Below are 14,379 nucleotides of genomic sequence, written 5' to 3'. Positions count from 1 at the left end.
CCCCCCCCGCACAAGTTGTTTTCCCACTGTCCCTGTAAGTCCCAATAAAATATTGCCCTTTTCAGCCAACATTCATTGTGCTCTGGGCCATTGGGAAGGCTAAGGCCAAATCAGCAGACCCTACTAAGCATCACAAGCCATTGCACCAGTTCCACAACCCACTTCAGGACGTGTGGTTTTGCCACAGCAGCGCCCAGCACAGCAGGGGTCAGTTATGCCTTCAGTACAGCACAGTCTTGTGTTGGCGCACTCTCCACCACAGTAATAGATGTGGGCAAGGTTACCATAGAACCACAGCTATTCTCCACATGGCCTGGGGGATAGAGCAGCAGGTTCACACGGTCCTTTAAGCTTTTCCCTCACCGGTGCATGGGAGCACTGTGGAGAAGGCGGTGGGGGAAGTAGCTGCACTGCACAGGTCTTTGCACACACTAGAAAGAGATAAGGAGGAGCATCCACAGATCACTTCACTTCAAGCAATATTTTCTTCTCAGTTCTCCCTTGAGAAATTTATGGGTTTCATTGATCATACCTGTCAGCAGGCACAGGTCACTGATCAGCCTAGTGTCATCAGGTATCAGCCCTTAAAAATGATGACCACAGGGGCTGAGGCTATTCCTTCCACTGCCTTTCAGCCTATGCTCCTCCTTCCAATGTCTACACAGATACTCCAACAACTAAAGGAGGTGCTATGGGCAGATTTCTCTAGAGAACTGGCTTCTAGAACAGTCCTAACAGCATGTCAGCCACTCCATCTGTAGCTAGCAGTACCAAAACAGTTTCCATCAACACCTCACCAGTTCCTGCCTTTAATTGCACAGTCCCAGTCTCCATGCTAGCAGGGAGTTTGGCTAACCTCACAGAGGCTACATCAGCATGGACCTTTATCAGCTCAGCCTCATGCAACAGTAGGAAGGGAAGTTTCTGAAGATACGCCTCCCTCCCTGGACATGATGCACAGAAGGGATTGACAACAAGGATACACATGTCCAACCTAGGGAGATGGAGCAGGATGGGCATGCCAACCAAGAAGAAGATTTACATTTCTTGGATGAGGAAGAATGGAGTGGCATTTCCCAATCAGAAGAAGTAGCTTCCAACCACCTGTTTCAAGACTCCCACTTCCTTGCTCTTCTTTGTAAGATTCTGGAGACTCTGGACCTGAGGGATAAGGAGGCTTCCCAACCTGCGCCGTCATCCCGGATTGCCACCATGTGCCCAGATCATCAACCTAACCACAAGCAGTGAAACTGCCCATCTTGTTACCTAAAATTCTCAAATCTGTATTCAGCGCTCCCTTACAGAATAAGAAGTCTGTGGAGACTTCCGGGAAGGGTGACTTAGCCTGTGCCTGCTTTTGAGACGGGCTCCTGCCTCAAAAGAAGCTTATTCAGATATATCAGTCAGTTTTTTCTTTTTTTTTGACTGATTAAACTTCTCCCGGGTAGGGAGAAACGAAGAGATTAACCTCAAAGCCTATTTTTGTTGGGACGACCAGATCTCATTAATTTATGGGACGAGGTCCAGCCGACGAAGGTGGGACGGATTTTTAACAGCAAGCTCTATCTGATAAAGCGAACGTTCACCTTATCTTCTAAGAGAGAACGCACTAACAGGCAAGCACCCTTCTTTCTATATTTTTCTTTTACTTGACTTAAATTGTTGCTGTTTAAAAGAGATTTGCCAGATTGATCAGTTTTTGACATCTCACTGGGGAGCCATAACTTCTCTCTGCTACGCACTAATTAATAGCTTATCTCTGTTTTTGTTGCAAAAAGCTGTCCTGGATTTGCATTCTAAAGATATACACAGAAGAGGGATTTCTATTCCAGATTTTTATTTTGAAAAATATTATACTGTTTTGAGACTACTCTCTTTTTGGTCTATTTTATTTTGACGAATCTGTTTCTTGACGATTGCCATTAATTGTTTCGATCCTGGGAACTGCATTTTGTTTACTTAACTATTGGAGAGATAAGGCTGTCTGCTCTGTTTATACTGTGATGTCACCAAGTTTGGAGTATTAACCCAATTGTTGCTGAAATAAGAAGTGGTTTTCCTATATTCTTCTTTTAAAATGGCAATTAAGAAAGTGGCTGAAAATCTGGAAATAACTATGTTTCAGAAAATAATGGATGAGATTGAGATAATGAAAATTGAATTGAGTAAAATGAAGCAGGAGATTAAAGATATAAGGGTCCCTGTGAGAGAGGTGACCCTGGAAGGGGTCCCTGTGAGAGAGGAGACCCCGGAGATTGGAACAGGGGTCCCTGTGAGAGAGGTGACCCTGGAGACTGGAATAGGGGTCCCTGTGAGAGAGGAGATCCCGGAGATTGGAACCAACGTGGAACAGGAACAAGATTTGGAGTCTATGGACTTTAGAAATAAAATCTATTGTTTGGAACTCAATGTTATCTCTGAAGAAATGAATGAAGATTCTAGAGATAAAGTTATCAATGGCATGGATAATCTTCTGGACTGGAATGATGTGATGGAGCCCAATATAGAGAAAATCTATGGAATTAACTGCAGCCATGTGACAATGGAAAAACTTTTAAGAGATGACCCAGTGTATTTTGAAAAAAAGAACAGAGATATGATTTTACAGCAGTATTTCAGCAACCTATTCAGAATGGATGGCAAGAAAATATTTGGGATAGAGGTAATCCCCATCAGACTCTTACTATATGACTATGGCTTTGACAGCAAGATTATTATGGAATACTGATAATGGAAGATTGGATATTGAAATTACTGGACTTAACAAGACTACTGAAGATGGAAGATGGAAAATGGAACTAATAGAGATAATAGAACAATGGCTACTGAAATTATTGAACCTAACAGATTCTGATGTGATGGATTAATTGAAATGTTTATTTTGACTATGGTTATGACAATAAGATTATCATAATTAGTAATGAGATGGATTAATCGATATGCTTATCTGGAAAAAAAAATTGATAGATATATTTCTTAAAGAATTGAAACCTCTCTTTGACTTTTTGTGGAAAGAATAAAGTAATGTTTATGAGATTTGATGATTAAGTAAGATAACTACTGGAGGAAAGTGATTTTATAATATGACTTAAGAGACAGGATTGTTATATATTATAGACTTATAACTGATTTGATCTTTGACAAATGGGAAGTCAATATTTTACTCTTTATTTTTTATTTTTGTTTTTTTTTTTCTTTTTTTCTTTTTGTTTAACTATTTTTGATTTTGTTTTTTGTCTTTGAATGTTTTATGATTTTGTCTTGTATGTTTTATGAAAATCTGAATAAAAATTATTGAAAAAAAAAAAAAAAAAGAATAAGAAGTCTGTGGTTATAGCTAACAAGCATTACGTTCTAGAACAATAATGGATGGATCACCTTCAGCTCTCTCTGGTAGATGCCCCCATAGGGGGTCTCCTGGACCCATACCTGAATCCAGAAGTAGTAGATGCCCAGTTGAAAGACCTCCTAGAGTGAATGATGGACATTGGGCTTAGGTGAGTCCATGAGGCCAGAGCTTTCTCAGTCAGGATGGAAGTGACTATGTCTGTGTTCTCCAGAGCCTTCTTGTTGTGGTTGGAGGAATTGCTAGACGCTCCTCAACAGGATCAAGTTCAGAGTAGAAAGTCTCTTCTAAAGGTATCACGGGCGGTAGCCTTTATGGCAGATGTGTTCATGAATACCATGCAGTTTGCTGCCAGAGCACTGACAGCAGGGGTCTTCACTAGGCGTTCCCTGTGACTCAGGCACTGGAGTGCAGACGGAAGAGCCTGGAATAACCTGGCATTAGACCCATATGTGGGAGGCAAACTCTTTGGAGATAAGCAGTGTTGATAGAATCCAAGGACAAGAAGAAGGTAATGCCCACATCTAAACAGAAGGAAGAGAAACAGTTATTTTCCGGAATGCCTCACCCATTTTCTTACACTCTGTCCTTCTGTGGATTCAAACCCGTTGGTAAGGGCAGAGATGCATAGGCATCACGCCCCTTCTAGTACCATCAGCGCATCAACAACGGGCTGCCGGCAGTTTTCTGGCAGATTTGGTTCCACTGCTTCATCAGGAGGCAAACAACAATTCTGACAGTCCCCAACTTGCAGTGGGGGGCATTTACAGAAATTCTCCCACAGGCAGCAGCTCATCACATTGGGCACTGGGTCCTTCACACTCTGATACTGGGGCTCCGGCTGGAGTTCATTTCCTCCGCTCCTCCATGCTTTATACCTTCTCCCCCCTTCTCTTTCAGACAAAAACCTCAGGGTTCAGGAGGCTATACCTCATCTTCTGCTCATTTGGACAATGGAGCCTGTTTTTCCTGATGACAGATTTTAGGGTGGCTATTCAGTTTTCTTTACGGTGCCCAAAAAAGATGTGTCTGCCTGGGGGGTTCTAGATTTGAAATTCCTGAATGAGTGCATCATGTACCGCAAGTTTCGCATAGAGACTCTCATGTCCATCAAGGAGGTGGTCTACCCAAGGGGATTATCTCACTTCAATAGATCTCAGGGAGGCTTATCTTCATGCCGTTATATTCAGGCGGCACAGGCGCTTTCTGAGATGCACAATCAACAACCATCATTTTCAATACAGAGCTATTCCCTTCAGTCTGTCATCAGCCTCCAGAGCTTTCACCAAAATACTGGTGCCTCTGGTGGCTCACCTCAGACTTCAGGGGGTACATGTCTATCCTTATCTGGACAACTTGCTAATCCACTCCTCTACCCTTCCAAAAGCATGGGAAGATATCCAGGCGACTCTGGCGTGTCTCAAGGATCATGGATTATTGATCAACCAGGAAAAGTCTCCTTTGTCCAGCCAAATTGATACACTTGGGAGCAGCGCAGGACACATTTCAGAGAACCGTCCCAGGTGAAAGAATCAATAAAATTCAATGGGCAGTTGCGGCTGTTAGCTGAAAGGAGCCTTGGTTGATCTAATGCATCTGGCGGCAGTGTTAGGTCTGATAATATCAGCATCAGTCATGGGTGCGGTATCATTCTAGTCAACTTCAGTGGGCACTCTTACCTTTCCAGACCAGTATCGTTTCATGCCTCCATCTGAGGGTGTTTTTGTCAAAAGGTCCACAGGTTCCTACTGTGGTGGATGCAAGAAACCAGTCTTTGGAGAGGGGTCCCATTCTGGGATTCCCTCAAATGATAGTAACTACACATGCCATCCTTTCAGGTTGGGGGGCAATATGCGAGGGACACATGGCACAAGGAATATGGTCTCAAGAGGAGACTTCCCTACCAGTCAACTTTCTGGAGCTGCATGCCATACACCTGGCACTACAGTACTTCATAATGGTCAGACTCCTAAGAGCAGTGCTGATAAGGACCAACAACGTGGCTGTGAAGCAGGGCCGGCACCAGGCATGACTGGGCCCATGGCTCCTGCCTGTTTCACCAACCTATCTCTTGTCTCCTGTTGCTACGTCTACTGTGCACACAGGGTTGCCATCAACCAAGATGGCAGCAGAGGCTTCTCTAAGAGGCTGATGTCCCCGCCTCCATCTTGGTTGATGGCATGCATGTGTGGTGTGCTATGTGCACGCACGTGCACATGCCTGCCATCAACCAAGATGGCGGTAGGAGCATCAGCCCCTTAAAAAAGCCTCTGCTGCCATCTTGGTTGATGGCAACCCGCCTCAGAAGACAGGAGAGAGAGGTAGGTGGAGCGAGCAAACAGGTGGGCAGCCTGAAACCCCCCTGCGATCTGTGGCAGGGAGTCTGCCGTGGATCGTAGAAGGGGAGTGCCCCCCCACCCTAATGAGGGCCCTTTCAGGGCCCAACCTGACTGCCCTTTGGCGCCGGTCCTGCTGTGAGGGCACATGTGAATTGGCAAGTGAGCAGGAGATCCAGAGCCCTTCAGGATGAGACATTGACTCTCTTCACCTGGATAGAGGATCATCTGGAGTCCTTGGTGGCAGAACACTTACAAGGTGTGGAAAATGTACAGGCCAGGTTGGCTGTGTCGGGAGCGGGTGCTCAACAGAGAATGGAAACTATATCTAAAGGTATTCAAGAAGCTGATCTCCTGCTTTGGAAAGGTTGCCATAGATCTGTTCACAACTCACCACAATCAGCAAGTAGAAAGCTTCTTCTCCAGATATGTGGAGCCCACAGCAGAGGCCGCAGACACACTTGTCTCTCAATGGCTGCCTCTCCTACTGCATGCCTTCCCACCATTTCCTCTTCTACACAGAGTGCTCTAAAAAGTCTGAGAAGAAAAAGCAAGAGTTCTGTTGATAGCACCTTACTGTCCTCTCAGACCATGGTTCTCCAAGATCTGCACTCTAGCAATCTCTCTACCTTGGCATCTCCCGCCCAGGAAGGACCTGTTGTCCCAGAGCCTTCTACACCATCCAGATACGGAATGGCTAAACCTTTATGCATGGATATTGAACGGACAAGTTTAAGTCAGGTCTGTCTGAGGCAGTAGTAGATACCATGATGGCATCTCAATATGTGTCTACTATCCGACTCTGTGAGGGTACTTGGAAGGTTTATGTGACCTGGTGCACAAAGAAGGGCATTCAACCCAAGAGGGCAGGCATACGGGAAGTTTTGGCATTTTTACAAGATGGCTTATCCATGGGACTGAGATCTAATGCACTTCGACGACAGACCTTGTCTTTGGCAACAGTACTATCACCTCTAGACAAACCACTAGGTTCACATCTATTTTTAAGTGCTTTTTACGAGGGGGCACAATTACAGCCCCCCCGCCGTTTCAACATCTATTTTCCACCTGGGACTTACATAAAGTTCTAAAGGCTCTTCAGAAGCGCCCCTTCAAGCTCCTGAAATCTGTTTCTCTTCATTTGCTGTTTTCAAAAGTTTGTTTCTGACGGCTGTTACTTCAGCCCACAGTGCTCTTTCTGTGAATAAACACTTCTGTACTTCTCATAAGGGCAGGGTGATGCTGCATACTGTTCCTTCTTTTTGACCTAAAGTTCTGTCGTCCTTTCACTGTCAGCAGGAAATTGTTGTACCTTCCTTTTGTCCATCCCCAGTTCATCTTACTGAAAACACTCCCATGATGGGTGGAGGGCTCTAAAAGTATCTATTTCCAAGATGAAGGCCTTCTGTAAATTGGACTCGTTATTTTTATCTTTACATCCAGCTTCTCTGGGAAAAGTTTCCTCTTCCATGCTAGCATGATGGCTTAAAGCATACATAGTGTTGGTGTACACTTCTTTGAACCTATCTCCAGTGGCACAGATTGTGGCTTACTCGACTAGGGTGCTGCAACTACAGCTGTGGTTGCACTTAATTCTTCTCTAATTGAGGAGCTCTAATTGGCTGCATGGGCTAATCCGAACATTTTCATTGAACATTGCAAGATTGATTTGTATGCCTCAGCTGAGGCGGCATTCAGAAGAGTGTTGTGTGTTCTTCTTCAATGATAAGCACTCCAGCTTTTGATTCCCACCCTATATGGGTCAGCTTGGGTATGTCCCACCTGAGATCTTCTTTATACGCACAGGAGAAGAGACCTTTGGTCTTACTGTGAAACGACCTTCTACATGCATTTAAAGATGATGTTTTCTGATGAAGGTATATGTCTTTTTATGTGTATTTATATTCATAGCATGGGCAGAACATAATTTCTTTTAAAGGATGTTAATTAGTACAGGAGGATTTTTGGCTTGTCATTGGATAACTGAGCAATAAAGGGGAGACTAGAAGACTCCTAAAGGAAAAATTAATCAGCATCTTTCTGCCTTCAACCACTATGTGGAGTCCAATACTCATCTGAGATCATCTTTAGAGATCATATAGAAGGCCATTTCAAGATCAGACCAAAGGTCCTTTCACCATTCCTTCCCTGCCCAATTTTAAAAATATAAAACACAGATGGTAATTCTTAACCACAGTTAGCTGCTGGTGTAATGCTCTACTTCGGATAAGGTATGTGTGTGTGGGGGGGGAAGAGGTAAGGGAATGTGTGGAGCAAGTGTATAGTCCTGCTGCCATCTCCCAATCTCTTAATAGCAGTTAAGAGATTGGTTTTATTATGGCACGGCAGATAAAATTCAATTTTTGTGGTTCTTGTACTAAGCCACTAAACAAAAGATATCATATTGCAATAGTACATTCACAGGCTCTGAAAAGATCTTTATACTTTTCTGAAAAAGAAATGAATAAAATGTATTGATTTATAGAAAAGATGGTAAACTGTCTTTGAGCAAAGTCTAAGCTGAGTTTAAGAAAATAAAACTTAACTCTTCAAAATATTTTTGTAATGTTCCATAAAGTCCATGAATATAGGAAGTAGAATTGTTGTAGGCTAGAAATGATTTTAGTGGCAACATGGTAAAGGGTGGGTAAGAAATCTAAGATTTTTTTTAAAAAAATCATACAGAATGTTGTTGATTAATCTAGACTACCTTTGGTCTCTGCCAGTCAATATGCTAAACTGAAAGTAATCAGTAACTATGTTTTTGATATTTAAGCTTCTGTCAGTGATCTTGTATAAAGACATCCATCAGTGACATTTAAAATTACTGTTTAATATGAATAGAACCTTTTCTTAGAATGGCTTTTATGTTCACAGCTTTTTGATGCTAAGACCAGTGATTTGTTGGCAGAGGTTCTCATAAGCCATCACAGCACTATTCAGTACTGTGACTTTTGTCCCAACAGTCAGATGGTAGCTGTTGCTTTATCACATTATTCTGTTGAGGTAAGTCATTACATTTAAAGAAACATAAGTAATTCTCTTATCTTCATCATCTTTCCTATGGCTCAGTCTAGTGGATGGTTTCAGAATGGGAAGAGGTCATAGCTCAGGGGTGATGTACACATTTTGCACGCAGAAGATCTCAGGTTTAATCTCTGGTACTTCTAGAATTCACTGGGAAAGCTGCCAGCCAGAATAAATGATATTGAGCTAGATGGGCCAAGGCAATATTAGGAAGCTGTAACATTTTGTATGGAATCAGGCACATCTGGCCAATATGAGCTAATTCAGATGATCCTCATTTTGCCAAAAGCTACTGCTGGTCTGCTATTAAGAACAGCAATAAGCGTTAACTTACATCAAAGTTACTTCATCAAAGCCAAGACACCCATGGCTGCTGTTAAATTTTGTTCAAAGATCTGTAATATGCCTCAGTTTCATCTCCCTATTGCATGTCTAGTAGAACACTCCGAGGTGCTGCAATATCCACAGGTAAAACTTTATATACTGTCTGTGTTCTAGATTCCCATTGTCAGTTTTACTAACCAGTCATTTCAAAAGCAAATGGTCTCTTCCACCCAGCTCCACCCTGCTAAATAACTTATAGATTTTGCCCAGCAAGAGAGTTCGACCTCTCTGAATAATCCCATTAGCATAGAATGATGAAAGAATCCCACGGTCTCTGTTTAATGGAATCTTTCTGGATATGAATTCTTGTAAAATCATCTGCATTTTTAAAAGGCTCATCTGGTCACTGAGTTCAGCCTCTGTTTTCAAGTTTTGAAGTCAACCTTGCATTGACCATTTTTAAGAGCTGGAGATGCCTATTGCCTGAATATATTTGTGTATGTTTAAAAATACCATAAGTATTTAATAGACTACTATACACACTTACCTGGAAGTAAAGCCCACTGAACACAATCATGCATGAGAAATCCTGCATAGTATTGCTCTGTTATGTGGAAACCATTCACTGAATTTAATACCCAAATAATACAATTCTTTCACTTGAGTCAAATGTGTGTCCATCTAATTGAGGCTAATAGATTAGCTCTCTGGGTCATACTGAAGATGCATTGTACTCTGAATTGTCTTCATGATCTTTAAGCAGTCTGCTATAGGCTTCTTGACCTATTTTGGCAGAAGAAAAATATGTTTTTATATAATGATCTTCATGTGAGAGTGCCAGTTTAATACAATAGTCTGCATATCTTAACAATAAAATTAATTAATATGGGTATAATACCTGAAGTCAAAATAGTGACAACCCAGAGAATCTTCAAATGGAAAAAACTCAGAGTCATCCTTGCAACATAGCATTGAAGTCAACCACCACTCTATATATTGACCATGCTTCTTTCAGTTCGGTTGTGTAATGTGGTATATTTCATAGGGGCCATGTGATGCAGTTTGTAGCCCTGTCTGGAGACAGCAACTTGAAAATGGAAAAGCAGATAGCAGGAATCTCCTCTTTATCAGTTCAGCTGAATATTGTTTAGTATCCTGTTTTTATTTTGGTCTTTAGAGTGGGTAGACATAAAATAAGCAAGTTTACTTTACCCTAATGGACCTTTGTGTCCATAAACAAGAAATCAACTTCTATACAACATTTTGAATAATATGTGTAGTTATTGATGACAACATGATACTTTGAAAATATCTCTTAGAATGTAATATAGTATTTTTATGCCTACATATGGTAGAGAATTTAGTTTCTCTTTTGAAAATCTCCAAATACATTTTTTCAGTGTGGATTTCCCCAAATGAAGTTTACAGATGTTGGCTTATCCACAATGTATAAAGATGCTAACTCTGAACAAAGAGTGGTTTGGTTAAAAGGTCATAGATGCTATCATAGTATAGTGCAAATAATTAGGTTTTTTAACCTTCTGTATTTAATTTAGATATGGAATATTGAATCCTCTTCCAAAATAGCTGACTGCCGAGGACATATGAGCTGGGTGCATTCTGTGACATTTTCATGTGATGGGTCTTTATTTCTCACTTCTTCTGATGACCAGACAATAAGGGTGAGCTTTTTCCCCCCTTTCAAATATTTGCTGGGAATTGTGTTGTTTCTGTAGTAAAACAAGATTTAGTTTATTTATTTATTTATTTATTTATTTTATTACATTTATATAACGCCCCATAGCCAAAGCTCTCTGAGCGATTTACAGCAATTAAAAACAATAAAAACAAATATACAAATTTTAAAACACAAAAAACAATTTAAAAACAATTTAAAAACACAATTAAAAAAAATAAAAACAATTTTAAAACACATGCTAAAATGCCTGGGAGAAGTCAATGTCTTGACCTGGTGCCAAAAAGATAAGCATTGGCGCCAGGTGCACCTCTTCATGGAGATCATTCCATAATTTGTGGGCCACCGAGAAGGCCCTCTTCTTTGTTGCCAGACTCCCAGCGTCCCTCGCAGTAGGCACCCAGAGGAGGGCCTTAGATGTTGAGCATAGTGTATGGGTGGGTTCATGTTGGGAGAGGCGTTCCATCAGATATTGTGGTCCTAAGGCTTTATAGGTTAAAACCAGCACCTTGAATCGAGCTCAGAAACATACAGGCAGCCAATGCACGAGGGCCAGAATCGGTTTTATGTGTTCGAACCGTCTGGTCCCTGTTACTAATCTGGCCACTGCATTTTGCACAAGCTGCAGCTTCCGAACCGTCCTCAAAGGCAGCCCCACGTAGAGCGCATTGGAGTAATATAACTTGGAGGTTACCCGAGCATGGACAAATGAAGCGAGGTTATCCCTGTCCAGATAGGGGCATAGCTGGGCCAGCAACCAAAGTTGGTAGAAGGCACTCTGTGCCACCGAGGCTACCTGAGCCTCAAGTGACAGAGATGGTTCTAAGAGAACCCCTAAGCTACGAACCTGCTCCTTCATAGGGAGTGCAACCCCATCCAGGACAGGTTGGACATCCACCATCTAGTCAGAAGAACCATCCACTAGCAGCATCTCAGTCTTATCTGGATTGAGCCTCAGTTTATTAGCCCTCATCCAGTCCATTGTCGCAGCCAGGCACAGGTTCAGCACATTGACAGCCTCACCTGAAGAAGATGGAAAGGAGAAATAGAGCTACATGTCATCAGCATACTGATGGCAACGCACTCCAAAGCTCGGGATGACCGCACCCAACGGTTTCATGTAGATGTTGAACAGCACGGGGGACAGAACTGACCCCTGTGGAACCCCATACTGGAGAGTCCAGGGTGCGGAGCAATGTTCTCCAAGCACCACCTTCTGGAGCCGACCCGCCAAGTAGGAGCGGAACCACTGCCATGCAGCCCCTCCCACTCCCAACTCAGCCAGTCTTCCCAGAAGGATACCATGGTCGATGGTATCAACTGCTGAGAGATCAAGGAGAATCAACAGAATCACACTCCCCTCTGTCTCTCCCAACAGAGATCATCATACAGGGTGACCAAGGCTGTATCCTTGCCAAAACCAGGCCTGAAACCTGACTGAAATGGATCCAAATAATCAGTCTCATCCAAGAGTGTCTGGAGCTGGCCTGCCACCACTCGTTCAAGGACCTTGCCCAGGAATGGAACATTTGCTACCAGCCTATAGTTATTAAGATTTTCTGGGTCCAGGGAGGGTCTCTTCAGGAGTGGTCTCACTACCACCTCTTTCAGGCAGCCAGAGACACACACCCCTCGCAGAGAGGCATTAATCACTTCCCTGGCCCAGCCTGCAGTTCCATCCCTGCTAGCTTTTATTAGCCAGGAAGGGCAAGGATCCAGCACAGAAGTGGTTGCACGAACCTGTCCAAGCACCTTGTCAACGTCCTCAAGCTGTACCAACTGAAATTCATCCAAGAAATCGGGACAAGGCTGTGCTCTGGATACCCCGCTTGATTCACCTGCTATAACACTGGAGTCTAAGTCCTGGCGGATGCTAAAGATTTTATCCTAGAAGTGCCTAGCAAATTCATTACAGCAGGCCTTATATGGTTCTATCATGTCGTTGGGGCCAACATGTAATAGCCCCCGGACAATTCTAAAGAGCTCCGCTGGGCAGCAGATTGATGATTTGATAGTGGCAGCAAAATATTGGTTTTTTTTTTGCTGCCCTCACTGCCCCTAAATGCAGCTTACCATAGGCACTTACCAGTGTGTAACTGTATCCACCAGGAGTTCGTCTCCATCTGCACTCAAGCCGTCTCCTATATTGTTTCATCGCTCTTAGCTCTGGGGTATACCATGGAGCTGTACCAGCTCTACACAGGAGAGGGCACTCAGGAGCAATCATGTCAACCACCCGGGTCATTTCTGTATTCCACAGTTCAACCAGGGTTTTGACAGGAACGCCAACCCTATCAGCTGGAAAACTCCCCAGAGCCCTTTGGAAACCATCCGGATCCATTAGTTTCTGGGGGCGGACCAGCTTAATTGGTCCCCCACCCTTGCAGAGGTGAAAAGCCGCTGTTAGTCTAAACTTCAGCAATCAGTGATCTGTCCATGACAGAGGGACCGATGTAAGGCCCCTCACATTCAGATCACCATCTCCATGTCCAGTTGCAAAAACCAAGTCTAAAGTATGCCCTGCTACATGTGTTGGGCCAATGGCATGTTGGGACAGTCCCATGGTTGTCATGGAAACCATGAAATCCTGAGCCGCCCCAGATAAAGTGGCCTCGGCATGGATGTTGACATCCCCCAGAACCAATAGTCTGGGTGATCTCAACAGTACACCCGAGACCACCTTCGTCAGCTCAGCTAGGGAGTCTGTTGGGCAGCGGGGTGGGCAGTACACCAACAGAATCCACGGTCTGTCCTGCTGACCCAACACAAGGTGCAAACACTCCAGACCAGTAGTCACATGGACAGGGTGCTTGCAGAGGGAAATGGAGCTCCTTATAGAGCACAGCAACCCCCCCCGACCCTCAGGTCTACCCTGATGCTGAACCAGGTACCCTGGCAGACATAGCTGGGAGAGACTGACTCCCCCCTGCTCACCCACCCAGGTCTCAGTTGTACATGCCAGATTGGCTTCCTCATCCACAATTAAATCATGAATGAGGGAGATCTTATTATGCACCGATCTGGCATTTAGGAGCAGCATCCGGAGGTCTGAAAGCTGGCTGATAGGGCAACCAACAAACCTGTGGGTGTGGGGAGGACCGGAACAAGGCACAGTCGCTAACTGCCTGGGCCGTGTTCCCCTTACCATGCAAGACCTCCTCACAATGCCATATCTCCCTCTACCCCTCACTACACTAATTGGGACCCCCTCAAGTTTCCCCGCTTGGTTCTGAATCCTCTCTCCCAGGCACATAACTCAAGACCTGCAAGTCCCACAAAAAGCCAGGAAATCTACAAAGCAGGAGCCACCTCAGCCAGCCAGCTTATGTATCCCCTCCAGGGAAGGGACAGATAGACGAAATCAGCAACAACTGGCTGAGTACCTGGGGGCCTGGGCCTGCAAGGTGTGGCAACCTGCAGCACAGAAGTCTAACAGGGAGAGGGCAGTGGTGGTAGCCAAGCAGCAGCAGCAGGCAGGCAGCCGCAGCAGATGGCTCTCCTTCTTCCCTGGGCGATGGTAGTCCCCTTCTTCCTGCAGGCACTTGGTCTTCTCTGGCTTTCTTATTCAATCATAGATTTCCAAGAAGCTACACATTTATTTATTATGAGTAATAAGTCCAATGAGGAATTGTAATAATCACAGCATTCAT

General features: G+C 43.9%; 1 protein-coding gene across 4 annotated transcripts in view; it reads left to right on the top strand.

Moving 5' to 3' along the window:
• APAF1 (apoptotic peptidase activating factor 1) overlaps positions 1-14,379 on the top strand; it is a 102,915-nt gene that overhangs the window by 67,820 nt on the left and 20,716 nt on the right. For all 4 annotated transcript variants that reach the window (XM_061639505.1, XM_061639504.1, XM_061639502.1 and 1 more), the window contains exons 19-20: positions 8,560-8,688; positions 10,590-10,715. In XM_061639505.1, the coding sequence (XP_061495489.1) occupies positions 8,560-8,688; positions 10,590-10,715 (255 nt within the window). The remainder of the gene's footprint in view (positions 1-8,559; positions 8,689-10,589; positions 10,716-14,379) is intronic.

The sequence above is a fragment of the Rhineura floridana genome, chromosome 8 (genome assembly GCF_030035675.1).
Source record: "Rhineura floridana isolate rRhiFlo1 chromosome 8, rRhiFlo1.hap2, whole genome shotgun sequence".
NCBI classification, from domain to species: Eukaryota; Metazoa; Chordata; class Lepidosauria; order Squamata; family Rhineuridae; genus Rhineura; species Rhineura floridana.
Note: the sequence above shows the minus strand (reverse complement) of the source record. Positions and strands in the feature narration are given on the sequence as shown.